Source organism: Rousettus aegyptiacus, unplaced genomic scaffold (assembly GCF_014176215.1).
Source record: "Rousettus aegyptiacus isolate mRouAeg1 unplaced genomic scaffold, mRouAeg1.p scaffold_m13_p_11, whole genome shotgun sequence".
Lineage (NCBI taxonomy): Eukaryota > Metazoa > Chordata > Mammalia > Chiroptera > Pteropodidae > Rousettus > Rousettus aegyptiacus.
In genome coordinates, this window is record NW_023416286.1 from 29,157,632 (window position 1) to 29,173,419 (window position 15,788).

The following is a 15,788-nucleotide window of genomic DNA, read 5'->3' on the forward strand; positions in this document are numbered from 1 at the left end:
AGATAAAATGTATGAATAACATGCTCAAGGTTACATAGCTAGTAGGATGTTGAGATTTTAATCCAGATTTTTCTGTCCCCAAACCAATGCTTTTTTTAGTATTCCATGACCAGAAAGAAGCAATATAATATTAGTGCAGGATGTAATTGGAACAAGATGACTTCTGGTTGTAGTCTTTTAAGTGGCTCAGAACATGAGGTGAGATGCTAAGAAATCATAAAGAGGGTCAGAGAAAAATCAGAGGGGTTATCAAATAGAATTTATTAAGCTTAGTTGGTTAATTGCATATCCAAGAATTTAATCTTATGGGCTAAGAAGAAAGGGTTCTGAGAATGGTGTAATAGAAAACAGGTTTTACCTCAGGCTTGAAATTAAAGGAGAAAGAAATAAAACAGGCAAAAGTATGTCAAGGAAAAATGAAGAAACATAGGAAGAGATAAGCAGTTATCTTTGACAGGGTATATATTAATTGGTAATGAAACTAGAGGATAAAATTTTAGAGAAAAACACAGTTATAAAATTGGTCAAAAATTAATTCAAGGAAAAGATAAAATCGCCATGTAGTAATGAGGTTAAGTAGAGATAAACACATTAGGGAAGGAGGACTGAAAAATGTATTTTCACAGACAATATTAGTGAAGAGTATAAAAAGTATAAAAAAGTGCTCACAGAACAGTTGCTGAGGAAGAGGAAGAGTGAAAATAAATAAATCATATTCAGAAAATGATTATGATTTAATCACAGTCATTAGCTATGACCAGAATAATGGTACAGATGACTTTCTACTTTGACCATGCTCACAGAAGTGACTAGAAATGTGTTAGAGGTCATTAAGATTTCATTTCCCTAGGTATTATGAAAATTAAGGGCATCATTTATGAATATTTTATACAGATTGCTGGTTATCCGAAACCAAACATTATCAGAGCATATAGTATTCGCAATTTATTAAAATTATGCTTTCAAAAATCATTTAGGCCTATAGCAACTGATTAATGCATACTTCCTCGGTATCTTGATTGCTATTCAAAAAAAACTGGTTCAATTAAACAAAATAACACTCCTACTCTATTGTATAGTGCCTTCATCATGCTCAAAAGATACCTAAAGCTTTAAATACCTTAAATAAAATGGGGGTCTAACTTCTGACTGATGTGGAGACAATGCATCTATCAAAGGCTTTTACTGATTCATTCCAAACATTTACTACTTTAGTTAATTAAATGTTTCAAGCATATGAATAGTTGCCTTTCATTATAATTTGAAGATATTTTTTTCTTTTCAAGAACAAAATTAGCAGACTTGTGGTTCTTACCTACAAAAATTCACCTACTTTTTATTAAGTGACAGGCATAGTGAAAAAAAACAAAAAATTTTATTCTGGTAAAATTATGGTTCAGGCTTGGTCTAACATATAAAGATAATTGTTATTTATCCCTATAAATATTCCAGTTAAGATAAATACTTTCTTTATCCATTGGAGAATAGAGAGCTACTTATTGATAAAAGATATTTGTTCAACTGTTAAGCAATTAGGTTATCTTAACCTATGCAATGGCTCTGATGATGATGATGAGGAAGAGGATGAGAATGAGGATTCTAATGTCATTTTTAAAAAACATTTATGGAGTACCTATCATGTGTTAGGTGCTTTACTTACATTATTTCATTTAAAACACACATTATTTTGAGTAGGTATTACTATTGCGTTAATATCGACCTCAGATTTCAATAATTTGTAGATAATTACATAGTTTGAATGATGGGTCTACGGTTGAAACCAAATCTGTCTGACTACAAAGCACATGCTCTTCTCATAATGCTAAACTGTGTTTGTATCCCTACTAGATCTAACAGGTTTTTGTCAAGAACATATATCAACATTAACTCCTTGGAAAGACTAATTTTAATTATTCACCTGATTCCTGCTAAACAACCAATTGGCTAATAATAATCTTGCAGTTAAAAATCATGCTTTTGCTTTCACTTAGCTTAGTAATCATCTTTGAATCTTTATCTCATATTTTATTTTAGAATGAGGTCTCTATTTCAGTGTAAGGACAGCTTTGGAAACCAAATTATAATGCTGCAAGAGACACATGGATATTCATTCTTTGATTGAATTCGGGACCAAATTTTCTCTTTGTTTTACATTTTAGTGAATATATGATTTACTTTTAAACCTAACATTTTACATTTAAAAAATGAAGACTGACCTTTTTGAAAAAAAATTCATTCAGTATGATGACTTCAATATATGCCTCCTCTTATTCTCTTGATATTGTGAGGAATACAAATATTCTATGTATTATTTTAGGAGTTACATATTTTGGTGAATAACAGAAGCTTCTTCTGTGGGGTGGATGACAAGGTGTTAAATATTAGCTATGAGTTAGCAATAGAAACAAGACGAGTTCAAGTTGGAGGTTACACCTGTATTCAACTAATGGCTGCTTTTCCATTGCCTGTTACATCTGATCTCTATCTTATTATTTCCCTTAGGTATAAGATAATATAGGCTTAACAGCAACTTTACTCTTGAGAATAAAAGTCAGTAAGGTAACCATACGTCCCTCGTTGCCCAGGACAACCTCAGTTTGTGCCCGTAGTTCTAGTGTAATTGCTCTTATTCCCCTTTCGCTCTCAGATTAAACTGGTTTGATGATAAATTATGTGGTTACCATAGAGCGCAAGTACTGAATTAGGACCATAATAGCTTCCTGAATTATCCTCCTCTCACCGAGACAAAAAGTTTTTAAGCCACAAATTGAAATGAGCCTTAAATATAAACACCTCCTAGCAAATTCTTATACATCATAACTCCCTCTTTCTCTTTCTTCCCATTGTTCTTAAAATGCACACATATCCCTTTATAGGGCTTTTTAAGAAATACTATGTTATTAAAGGTGAAATATTTCAAAAGATCTAGGGGCCAACTGATTTTTACTATTTATAAGTATACAGTTTTAGATGAGTTTACAGGTTTATTTTTTTATTATTGTTTTTGCTGTTGTTTGTTTTTAACAAACGGAGATGGCGAGACTCTCAAAAATTAATCAAGAATTTCTTAATCTAGGCCCCGGTCCAATTTTGCAGTTTGTGTTCAGCAACCCTAGCTTCTTCATTTTTGCACATCTTTTCTACATTCTGTGATATTCTCTTTCCCCACAGGTGCCCTCGAGTCTCCCCAAACCACCTTTAATCAAATGGGATGGCATCAATCAGTAAACAGAAGTCAGTGGATTATCCTCCCAGGGATATTTTACTTATTATCTTCAATTACAGAGGATTTTACTACTTAGTATCTTGCTAAAGGTAACTGGTTATCAAAGCTTTCCCCTGGTGCTACTAAGGCCACGACGTGTGGACTGCAGCCTAGACTTGTAAATGGCAAGGCTGATTGAGACTCAATACTCATATGATTATTCTGCCTTTCTCTAGAACCATTTGGAGTAAAGATAAAAGTGGGGAAAAAAATGAGAATATCTTAGTTTAGTAAATTATACTTCTGTTTAGCTTTTTATTTTTTTAAAGATGTAGCAATTGATTTCATATTAAAGCAACCCAATATTTAAATTAAACATGCAATAATATAAAGGTAATTTAATATGCAATTTCATACATTAATAATTAGCAAAGCATTACTGAACTACAAGGTAAAAAGCTGTGGGAACATAACTAATGAACTATCAATGCCAAAGTAGACTTCATAATAAAACAAGACTTTAATAAATGTTTTATTAAATGGCTACAAATGAAGCATTTTGTTAACATCTAATAGGTAACTGCTAGGCTACTTAATTCATATATATAAATGAGGAACTTGCAGGCAATTAACTTTACAATTGCTGAAGGTCAGGGCTTCTCAGTGAGAGTTACTGTACTATACCTTTAAGTGCTGTGCTTTCCTGGGTCAGGTCTAAGCTTTTCCTCAGCTGCTCTATAGTCTAATAGCAGCTATTATTAAGCACTGAAGCAGCCAAAGTATAAAATAAACAAAAGAGAAGCTACAGGCTATCAAATGGCCTACCAGTGAAATATAGAAAGTATAAGAAACAGTGAGCTCAAAGAAAAGGAATATTAAGAAAAATTCTAAGCAAGTATTACTATTATATCCAGGCACTGATTGTTATTTATAGGCGATGATGAAATAATAAATACATGGTTATAAATTGCAAATGCTTGTTTGGATCTTGATGAGACTCTAGGAGATCTGAAACTCACTGGAGAATATAGACCAGAACTCTTCTATTTACTGAGTAGAAACATACAGTACACAATAATATTGATTGTCTCCAGCAGCAGCAAATGTTAAATTAATTAGAGAAAGAAAATAAATATTTTTACGGAAGCAAGAAACTGCTGGGGGAAAAATGCTTTTTAATAAATCAAATGAAAGCTACACTGAAACAGGACAAGGTAAAAAATCTTTTATGTCATCTCTATCAATTTAGACAAACTGGAAGCCCACAAGTTACTGAGATTTCCACGGATTTTCAGATGCTAATTGATGACCAACTACCATCAATATACACTGAAAGCAGAAAAGGAGTGGAGACAAAGAGAAAAAAAATAGATTCTTATCTCCACATAACTGAATTTAATACTTTATGGTTTACATCCTTTAAAGGACAGTTTCAGAAAAGTGAGACTCAGTAAAATGAGTATATATAAAAATAGAAATAATCGTAGCTTAATCCTTTAAATGACAGTTTCAGAAAACTCAATAAAATGAATATATGTATAAAGAGAAATAATTGCCAAAGATGAAATGAAACACTAGATTAAAAACGTATTAAGGGCAGACACAAGCCTAGATAAAGTTGTTCATATAGCTGATACCGAGCCCGAGAATCATACTCAATAGGGAAGCTTAACTAAAAAAGGAAAAATCAATGGTAAATAAGACTGGTTCTTCACCTCAAGAGTTCCAACCAAGTGAGACTATTCAAGAAACCACAGTGGAATGGTGTCAGTGCAGTGCGAAGTGGTCACATCACTGTTTAGCTGATTCACTGAGCACCCGCAAGGGGCAATGTCATGACTTTCGATTAGCAATATCATAATATGTGAACATTGAAAAATGAGAAAATAAAACTACACCACAAATTAAAAATTTTAAACATGATATACAAATCTTAGGTTTATTATTCTTTATATCCATATGAGATAATATCATCTGGTAGATCTTCTTCTCATGTTAATTCATAAAACCACACAATGTAATTCCATGGGTTGTTAGATAATAGTATTGCTTTGTAATCGATTTTCAAATGATAGTTCTTTGATATCGCCCTGAGAGTGATTTCTTATCTGCTCTGAATATAGAGAAATCAGCTACCATTTCACACAACAAGTTGCCCTTCTAACAGCTATTTTCTTTCCTAACTTCCCACCAACTAAAATTCATTATTACAATATGAGGAATAACAAGAATACATCTTATCTTTCACCAAAATTATTCCAAATCGCTTTAACATAAGACACGACTTTAAGGAATAGCAATTCTCCTACTAACACTCACAATTTTGGAAACTTTGTGCTATATATAACATCCTTAAAATTAAACACGTTTCTGATGACTTAACTCGACATATTTCATAAATATTTGTCAAAACAATTATTGTCAACTACAATGCAATTATCCATATTCGATTTGATGACTCAACTGTAAAATTACTTTCTTCCTAATAAAATTTTTCCAAATGACAATAGCGAATCAGTGTTGATTAGTTGTTCAGTGTGTGCTAAATAATTACACTGGATAAATTTAGCTCTGTGCTAATAACCTTAGGGGAACAAAATCTGTATACATGACTCTGTTTTACGTGTAGAAATTTGACATTTGCCTACTTTTACTGTACACGCTCTTTCTAATTTCTCCCAGAAGAGTGTTCAATAATACAAAATAAACAATAAAACTCAACTACTCTTAGCTGACACTACAGATAAAAAGACAAGAGTACTTCTAAATCTTGTTCTTAGGTCAAGAGTAAAAGAAAAGACAAAACGATTTTTATTGTTGATAGCTAACTATGCGGACCTTCTGCTAGCTCATTCTCAGGGCAAAATTGGTTTAGATTGTGTATTTAGTGGCAAAGAAAAAAATAGTAATTTATTCATTCGAGACCCATTTCTTCAACCAGAAGCTAATTTAAATGCTGACATTAACCAAGGCCGCTACAGAGTAGGGCGTTTAAGGAGACATTCTCCCAGGAAGTCCAGAGTCCTCTATTTTACAGCTTTTATGCAGTGATGATTCTCTTCCTCTGAGCCTAATGGAAGCTTAGGGGCAGAGAAAAATAAATACTAACAAGCTGTTAGGGGAACTTAGCTGCAAAGGGTCCAATAAGAGAGCAATGAGGTAGGAAACCAAACTCTGCTTGTGTAATACTTGATATAAAGGAGACACTGACTATTAAAGTTCTGTCCAAAGAAAGAAGTTTTTGTATCTGGGGATATTCAGTAATGAAATGGATTAGCTCAAAACAGCTCTTACTGATCTATACTTCTATATGAATGGATTGCCACCTGTAGGCCAACCTGTGCTAGAAGTCCTAATTTAAGAAGCTCACTGAAATACCACTATGTGCACAATGAAAGAGCATGAAGCTAGTGAAGCCCCAGGAAGAGAAGAGTGAGAGAAGCCATCACATAGAAATGAGGGAAAATAAATTTGTATGCTTACCTATTACCAGTTGCATGATTACAACCAGAGGATAGAAGTTTCAGAAAGGGAGATATCGAGTCAACAAAATGAAGAATTTCCTAATAAAACTGTCTAAGAACGAATGAAATGTTGTAGGAAAGAATGCTGGAAAGAACTTCAGAGAGTAGGTCCACCCCCCTCAGACTAACTGTAAGAAACACAAATTTCCTTAACAAACGGTCACTGACTTGTGCTAACGCATCATACTGGGGAGCCCACCATGATTTTACCACGTAATGGACACAGCGCAGTCTGTGGAAGTAGGGATGATACAATATTATCATCTAGCTTTGGACAAGTAGATGCTAAATGTGTTCACTGAACTGTGGGACTGAGAATCGCACTTTACATCTCTATCCTTTCTCCACATGTCTGGTAATTTGCAGGTAAGAAAAAAATGGTAGTAAAGGAAAGTTCATTGGCCCGGCCATCAAAAATTTACCAATAATCTGGAATTCTTCTTTGAGAAGACAAAACACAGAGAGTATATAAGTGTAACAAGTTTCTCTTTCTAAGAAAAACATTGAACGAGTTTATCTTTAAATTTTGTTGACTATTGTACAGTGTGCGTTCTCTGTGTATGTCCGTCGTGTGGTCCTAAAAATCGAGCAATCTGAAAGTGTCACAGATACAAGTTACCTGCTTTCCAGTGGTACATTACTGCCAAGGACCCAGCTGTCCTGCAGCTGGACGGACTCGGGTGTGGTTTGCAGCTCGGCGGGCAAAGCAGCCGGCGGGGCCGGACTCTGGTTCCTTCTATTCGTCAGGGAGTTTCTATTGAGAGAGGTGATGGACGGATGATGCTGTGCAGAGTGCTGCTTATGGGAAGGTGGCAAAGGCTGCAGGGTGGACTGGCCTTGGTTGTTCGCAGGTTGCTCTGAAAAGAGAAAAGAAACCTTTATCTGTATATGCACATTTACAGATATACACACCTATGCACACTACTACTTTCTTGGGGATCCGCTACAGATGAATTAGAACAAGAACTCCATGTAAATCCATAACCTAATAAATTTGCATATTATTCTATTAAGCGGGTGTTCAGTGACATTCTCTAAGAGCAAGTTTACCCTTGATACACAAAGTTCTAATTAATATACAACAGATGGTAAAATTGCTTTTGGTTTTAATTTGTTTCAGATTTTTTTTTTCATCTGGTTTTATTAACACCTACAGAAAACAGCATCTGACAGCTCCCCTAATGTGCCTTTAGATTTCAGCTTTTTTTTTTAACAAACCAACCCTGAAATTAAATGGGTAATTTCGGTAGAACACAAAGGTTTTTGAAATGCATATAATCCCTATAATTATTTAATGGAGGTTTTTTTTTAAGCTTTATTTAACTGCAATAAATTATTACAAGCTAGTTGCTAAACAGCGGTAGACTACTCTAGTTTAGTGCCTTCCAAATAAGCCAGATCTGCACTGTGATCTACTAATAGACGCTAAGTATTCTTTAGCAGAAGGTCACTCTGTGAAGCAGATGTTGTTTCATGGATATTTAACAGACTGAATCACATCTGATTACAACATCAGAAGACTCATATACTTAATGACCGTTACATCCATTAGAACACACACAGAACAGATTTTCCAATTTCACAGTAAGCGGTATAACTACATTTTGGAATAAGTCATAGGTGACCAGAACAACTCATGCCACTACGTCAGTGATACAAATATTCTGTTCTAAACCAGAATCGTAAGAGATCCGGCAACTTCAAGATATAAACACGATGCTAGATTGTGACCACGAAAAAATTCTTTAAAGCTAAGAAGTCAAAACTTAAAATTCACAAAGTACTGTAACATCTGAGACTTACTTTACAATATTATCATCTAGCTTTGGACATGCTAGAATTCACAAAGACTACACTTTAGCAAACAGACAGATTACTTCTTAACTTAATGCTAAATTTATTATAGTTCTACACACAAAATATGTCAATTTTTGACTAAATGTAGTTCAAAGTCCAATATAATTTTGAAGTGATGTATTAAATCACACTATTAATATAAATGCATGTATTAAAAGAGAATAGGAAACACGTGGACTATCTTTCATTTATGATGTGAACTCCAGCAGTGACTGTTAAGCCAAATAATATAGTCTAACACTGTAATTCTAGTTGCATGAAATGAATACATGATATATAATAGTTTGAGTATATACTATCAAACCTCTTCGCAGGGTACAACAATTAACTCCTCCTATAGCATATAATATCAGTAATTACTGCATATTTCTAGGGGTCTCTAATAATCCATATCATATCATTGAACAAGTAATAATTACTTACTCCTGAAATGAGGGACAGAGATATCAGCATTAAATATACAAAACAGAGCTGCTTCCTTGCAGTCTCTATTCTCAAAGATCTCCATACTGAAAACAATAGATACCTTATTTGGTCCATTGCTTTGGTGCTTGTGAAAAATTATGAGTCTAAATCTCAGTTAAATTGAAATCATTCTTTGAGGAAATGGCAGGTTAAGACAGCACATAGTTTTAATGATGTCAGAAAAAATGAAACTAACAATTAAAAATTCATGGGAGATTTATTATTCAGGTACATGTAGTAATTAATTAGCTTTGTCTTCCCTAGCATCGGTGCATATGATTAGAATCTCCATGGATGTCTTTGAGGAACATTTCAAAAAGTTGCTTATACAGTGATAAAATACAGTTATGAGGGTCTAGACTGGGCTGATGTCAATGGAATGGAAACAAAGAGAAAAACATTTCAAAGAAAAAAAGTATTAAGATTATGCCTGGAACGAAGTAAAGGGATGGGTCAGATGACTCCATGTTTTTCCAATGATATGATATGGATTATTAGAGACCCCTAGAAACATGGCTTCATGAAAGAGTGGTATTATTTTATATATATATATATATATATATCTCATATAGAGTAATGATATATATTAGATATTATACTATGTAGAGGAAAGAGCAGTGTAATAGAAGTCAAAATATCAAATTTAATTCCTATCAGGCATCATGACAGTAAGACTCAGTTTTCTCCACTACCTCATTTAGGTGTTAGTACAATCTAAAGATTCAATGAAATGTACTCATTCATTCATTCATTTATGTACTTAGTCATCCATCCCATAAACAGTTATCAAGCCTCTAGACTCCAATGATGTGCTATCAAAAACAGGTGAAAGCTCTGTGTAAATGGTAAAGTACTTTGGATATTAAGATTGGTACTGAAAATTAAATGATTTTAAGATTTATCATCATCGCATATTTTGAAATGTGGGGAAAAAGCTTCCATTAAACGTTTCAAAAATAAGTAGTGCTGGTGTGGCTTTCTCTAGGTTCACTCATTTATTTAGCAAGTGTTTAGAAAGTATTGACAATGTACACGACAACGTGCAAAGATCTGTGTTCTTTCCAGCTGTCTGTCCAGGTTACTTCAGCATATGGTCTGCTGGGACCTCATTTGACTTGACTACATAACCAGGAGACCCACTAATAAGATAAATCCAAATGAAAGCTAGGGTTAGTCTAAAATCCGATGGAACAGAGTAAGTGCAGAGTCTGAACTGAGTGGCCAGAAATTTAAATTCTGCAGCAAACCACAAATAGAAGAAAAATCTGAAGATTCTGTTGGCGGTCAATGCCAGCTATAGAGATGCAGGCTTTCAGGATGTAAAAGTCGTTGGAATATATATTTATCTACACCAACTTATTCAAGATAGAATAAGTTTATAAAGTATAACAAGATAAAAGAAGATTAAACATAGCCAGAAAGGAAGAAAGAATAACAGAAAACTAAAAGTGGGAAAGATAAAATAAAGCCAGATATGAGGTTAGTGGAGAAAATGCCTGCTGTATAGTTCTATATATATTTTAAAGTATGATACAAATCTGGTTTTAAATTATCGTTTCCAACACAAAGAAAAACATGATGAGTTACATGATTTGTGTTTTTAAGATAAAAAAATTTGCTTAGAGAAGTACAACTATTATTGGTACTGAAAATAGAAAATTATAAGGTTCTATAGGAAGAACAACTGAATATCAAGGGAAAGTTTCATGACCAAGGTTCAAAATGGACATGAGGATACAGAGAACAGCGTCTAGACTTGGAGACAAGCACTTAGAACCTTATACAGGTGGGCGGATCCACATAAGAGCAACCGAAATATCAACTGCAGTCTTTGCTTTAAGCAAATCCATTGATACAGGCTTTGACTTGAGAAGGTTTGGATTTAATGACTGAGTTATAGATAGGCCATTAGATTCACAGAGTCATCAGGTTTAATGTTCATGAAACATAGGTCTGAACATGTCATTTTACTATGGAAAACTCCAAATGGCTTCCTAGTGCCGATAACACATATAATGAACTCTAACGGTGAATGTTATGCTTGTTGAAAGATAGCCTCCAAAATATGTTTGCAAACATTTCCCACGAATCCTCTTCATGTATCTTTGTTCGAGTCAAGCTTGCTGTGCCCACTCTGTCCCCCTCACCTTTCCCCTTACAGATTGTTGCTTCCAACCAGAAAGACATTTTCCTCCATCTTTCTATTTCCAAACCTCAAGTATTTCAAACTGTAAGATGACAGTTTTTTTTTTTTTTCAAGTAGAAATTAGTTATTTCTTCTCTGAGTTTTCTTATCTTATCTATTCCTCTTTTACTGCTCTTTTCACTTTCTCCTCTGTACTACAGTTAATTTTTTAAGTTTCATGTTTCCTGTTGGATTCTCCATGGACAAGGTTCACATCTAATTCACTTTTGAACCTCTAAGGACCACACAGGGATAGATACTCAATAAATATTTGTTGAATGAATGATGATTTGTGAAGAAGTCAATGTCGAGGGTGTTGAAGTAGTGAAAAGTGACACCTGCCATAGTGCCTTTAATTGTAAGCTAATTTGCAAAAATGTCTTATTTCCCCAACTACATAAATCCTGAAAGACAGGGACTCTAACTGAAATTTCTTTGGATTTTTCAGTACCTTCATTAAGCCTTGTACTTCAAAGCCTCCTAAAAATGTGCTGAATGATTGGTGACATTTATGCAATAACAGCACCTTAGGGGGTAATCTCATCCAGGCAGGGTACCATGTCACTCGCCCTAGAAATTGGTTTTTAAGAGTATTTCTTTGGAACCATGGCAGATGTTCCAATATTTAAAATCTACCTTTGAAGATGTGCAAATAATGGAATGATTATATAAAATATATAGAATATTTAAAATATAATTACATAAGATATGAGATTATATTACAGTTTACCAAATATAGTATGTTTTCCTTATATTTTAAAGCTTATGATTGAAATGCTCTAAATTAGATATTTTAGAAAAGTATAGGTAATTTTTTCAAAACATTCTTCCCTTTATTAAAAAATAAAATTTTTGGTACCATGCTTACTGGAAATTATATATTTTACCCATCTAGTGCCCTTTCTCAGTTCACCTTTTATTTCTTCTTTCTTTCTTTTCTTCTTTCTTTCTTTCTTTCTTTCTTTCTTTCTTTCTTTCTTTCTTTCTTTCTTTCTTTCTTTCTTTCTTTCCTTTCTTTCTCTCTCTCTCTTTCTTTCCTTCCTTCCTTCTTTCTTTCTCTTCCTTCCTTTCCTCTCTTTCTTTCCTTCTCTCTCTCTCTCCCTAAGTTCCTACTGCTCATATAACTCATGACAGCCTAATAGTTGCTTGTTTTTTTTTTCATAAACTGAATAAAAATTATAATATTTTTAAAAACATTATATTATTTTAAAATATATTAGACGGATAAGACTTTAGTCATCTTGCTCAGCCTGTTATCACCAAACAATTGAGCTCTTCAATAGTGTCATTTAAGGCTGTCACATTAAACCTATCAGCATGGGGTAATAACTTGGATGATGGTACACACTGAATAAGGTATGTTGACCATTAGACCAGGAAAGTGCTAGGAGCCTTAGAAGCTATTTGATAACGGGACAGATTCCAGTTTAAGCAATTTATAAAAGCCAAGTTCCAAGCAAACGTAAGGCATATTAACTGACTCTGCGGCAGGAAGAAATTTTTGACAACTTTTCCAGGATAGCAACTCTGCTGTTATAAATCACTGAGGTGAAAGGTGCCATAGAGATAAATGACAATAAATATGGAATGTTTATTTTTCATGGGATATTTTCTTAAATAAGTTACTTTTCCCTCTGAGCTTCATTTGTTTTATAATATTATTTAAGGGACCTGAAAGATAGAAAGGGTGACATCCCATAAGTGGTAAATGGTAACTTAACGGTAGGGTAGAAACCACTCCCTCCAAGGCAGAAGGACAGGAGGAAAAACAAAGTAACTGAAGAACCTTGTCAGCAACTGGTAACATTATCCCGAGAAGTAAAAACACACAATCAAACATGTCTGAAGAGAAAATGTTTTTCCATTAACAGGTAAGAAAACAAGAATCAGAAATGTCATAGGAATCAAAAATAAACTAATGTCTTGCCAGTTCCCACAGAAGAGGGAATTTGATCTCATAGTTCCAAGGTTAGTCTGAGTCTCTTTTTCCCATCTAGTAAGAATGCAGAATCGTGTCAAGAATTTAGAAACAGGGTAGGGAACACCTGGTGTTTGAACATATCTGGGTATATTTGCCAGTTTAAATTTTTTTAAAATTGAAAGTTACTACTGGCATCCTCTAGACTGCTGTGCGCAACTCAGCTCTAGTGCCTGTCTGGGCTGTGGTCTTTGGGGAGCAGAGTGGAAATGGGCCTTCAAACAGGAAAGCTGGGAGAGAAAATAACGCCTGCTGGGAGATAAAGACGTGCGCATTTGTCTGTGTGTGCCTCTGTTCACGTGGGAGGAACTGAAAGGTGAGCTGAGATGAGAGGTGAGGAGGAGAATGGGGTTGGCAATTGCTTTGAGCAGGGTGTCACCACAGTCACTCCAGCAGCTTTGTCCCACCCACTTCCTTCGCTCTTCTGTCCTGCTCTTCCTTCCCTAGAGCTCAGTTGTGGGTTGGCTGCGAGCGTCTCCGGGGAAGTACTCTAATTTGGAAGGGAGACAGCAGCTAAGAGCTGATACCTGTGCTGCTTTAAAATAATTATTTGCAGTTTAAAAAGTCTGCTAACAATAGACAAATGGGAGGAGATGGAGAGGGACTTGGAGGGAGGGTAATAGGAAAACCGGGGTGGGAGGTAGGGCTCTGCGGGAGAGAAATACAAAAAAAACAAAAACATTTTTAACTTTACCAAACTAAGAATCAATGTTACACGAACACCTGTTAGGCATTCATCCGCCTGTGGCTTGCTTACTCTTGGATACTAACAGCAACAAGTTGAATAAGGAATAAACTCAGATTCCCATCTGTTCTGTTAGTGTCTACAACATATAGACAGACAGACCATGCTGAATTAGACAAATATTTAGAAGGAGCCAAACCCATTTACCAGTGATTAGTAAAGGTGGGTTACAGACTTTGTTTCCGTATCTTAAAGCTGAGTCATGCTCATTTCACTTCTTGGCTACATCTTTACCTTATCCTGTCTCAAAAAAAAAAAAAAAAAAAAAAAAAAAATTAGGTCTTTTTTCAAAACTGACCTCTTTCTTATAACAGGTCACTAAAACATATAAAACTTCTTGTTGTGTGCTTTGTTACCATATTAGTTTTAACTATAGTGACCAGAGCATGGAGTAGATATTCCCAGTGTGTATGAACCAAATCATAGTCAGCTTTTGATTTTGAAAATCACAATCTAATTCTTGGGTTTAGCTTAGTCTTTTGTTTCATTATCAACCAAGGAGCCTCATGGAAATTACTTTTCCCTGATTTTCCAATGGTAAATTTAGGTAACAACATCTTCATCTGACTACATTTCAGCAGCTATGAGGAAGAACGTACTGTAAAATAAAAAATTTTATGACCGTGGAAATAGTAAATTGTTTATAAAAATGTCTCCTTTGCTCAGGAAACATCAAGTAGCAAGAACTTTCCTTATAAATGGGGAAAATTTGAGTTAAGGAAATATGCAATTTTAGTAAGACGACAGCTCACTGGAGCTCATCTTAGAGCAAAATTTTTATGGCACTGTCTGAAAGTTTTCACCACAAAATATCACTTAAACATTTCAAATAGTTGCATGCAAATCAAATTAAAATTTTAAACAGTGCTTAAAAACATAAAATCCTGTATAAGTAAACAATATTGTTCTTATTACTTTCATCATCAGACAATTGATTATAAGGCTATTTATATAAAGGCATTTGGGTATGGAAAACCTTAGAGATAAATAAGCTGTAAAAATAAGACTGGTACTGACTACAGAGTATTATTCGACTGAGCACAGATGAATTGATTTACTGTACTTATGGAGTTAGTGAGTATGTGGTTTAGTTTCTTTAGGGTTATTCTTTGAAATAAGGATTAGAAGAAATCATCAAAGTATGTCTTTAAATCTTTGCATTCTCTTTTTCTCTTTGTGAGTCCATTGTCCTTTTCTATCTCAAGCAATGAGGATACCTAGACAGACAAAATGTCATCTTCCTTGCTATATAATATCGAGAATTTCTGGTAAAATATAATACATGCCTTTGAGATTAATTCATTTAGTATATCTATTGAGTGTCTAACAGTTGCCACGCTGTTCCAGGCCTTGAGGATGCAGCAGTGAACAAAACTGCCAACAATCTCAGTGCACCAGTGGAACTCATACTTTAGGTTAACATAACTGAATTGGAAAGAGACGATGAGCCGGGAACAGAGGGGAAAGAAAAAATGTCGAGAGCGTATGTGCTGACACTGTAGCTTCTCCGAGATCTGCCAGTTTCTAACTATTTTAATGTGATGTACGAGGAAGAATGAAGAGAAAATGTCTCAACTATCGCTGAGACCCCTACATAAGGCCTGGCCCCCTGAAGTGCTATACTCTCAGTCTATGGGTAGACTTAAAAAATGTTCTTATTGCAAATAGAACAATAAAGAATCTTGCTGTGTTGTCTTAAGCTCTGGATAGGGAACAAAACAACTCCTGGAAATTTTAACCACTGGCCTGGGCTTCTCTGGGAGGTATAGGGGTGAAACATACTATCGATAGAGTTATAGAATCTCAAGCCAAGAAATTAATATAAAAAG

At 34.5% G+C, this 15,788-nt stretch overlaps 1 protein-coding gene across 11 annotated transcripts in view; it reads right to left on the reverse strand.

Annotated features, from left to right (window-relative positions):
- Positions 1-15,788, reverse strand: part of TENM3 (teneurin transmembrane protein 3) — a 766,204-nt gene that overhangs the window by 160,569 nt on the left and 589,847 nt on the right. For 10 of the 11 annotated variants that reach the window (XM_036228685.1, XM_036228689.1, XM_036228687.1 and 7 more), the window contains one exon: positions 7,349-7,586. In XM_036228685.1, coding sequence (XP_036084578.1) covers positions 7,349-7,586 — 238 coding nt within the window. Of the gene's footprint in view, positions 1-7,348; positions 7,587-14,106; positions 14,122-15,788 lie in introns of those variants that run through there. The other variant, XM_036228691.1, reaches the window with a different exon arrangement.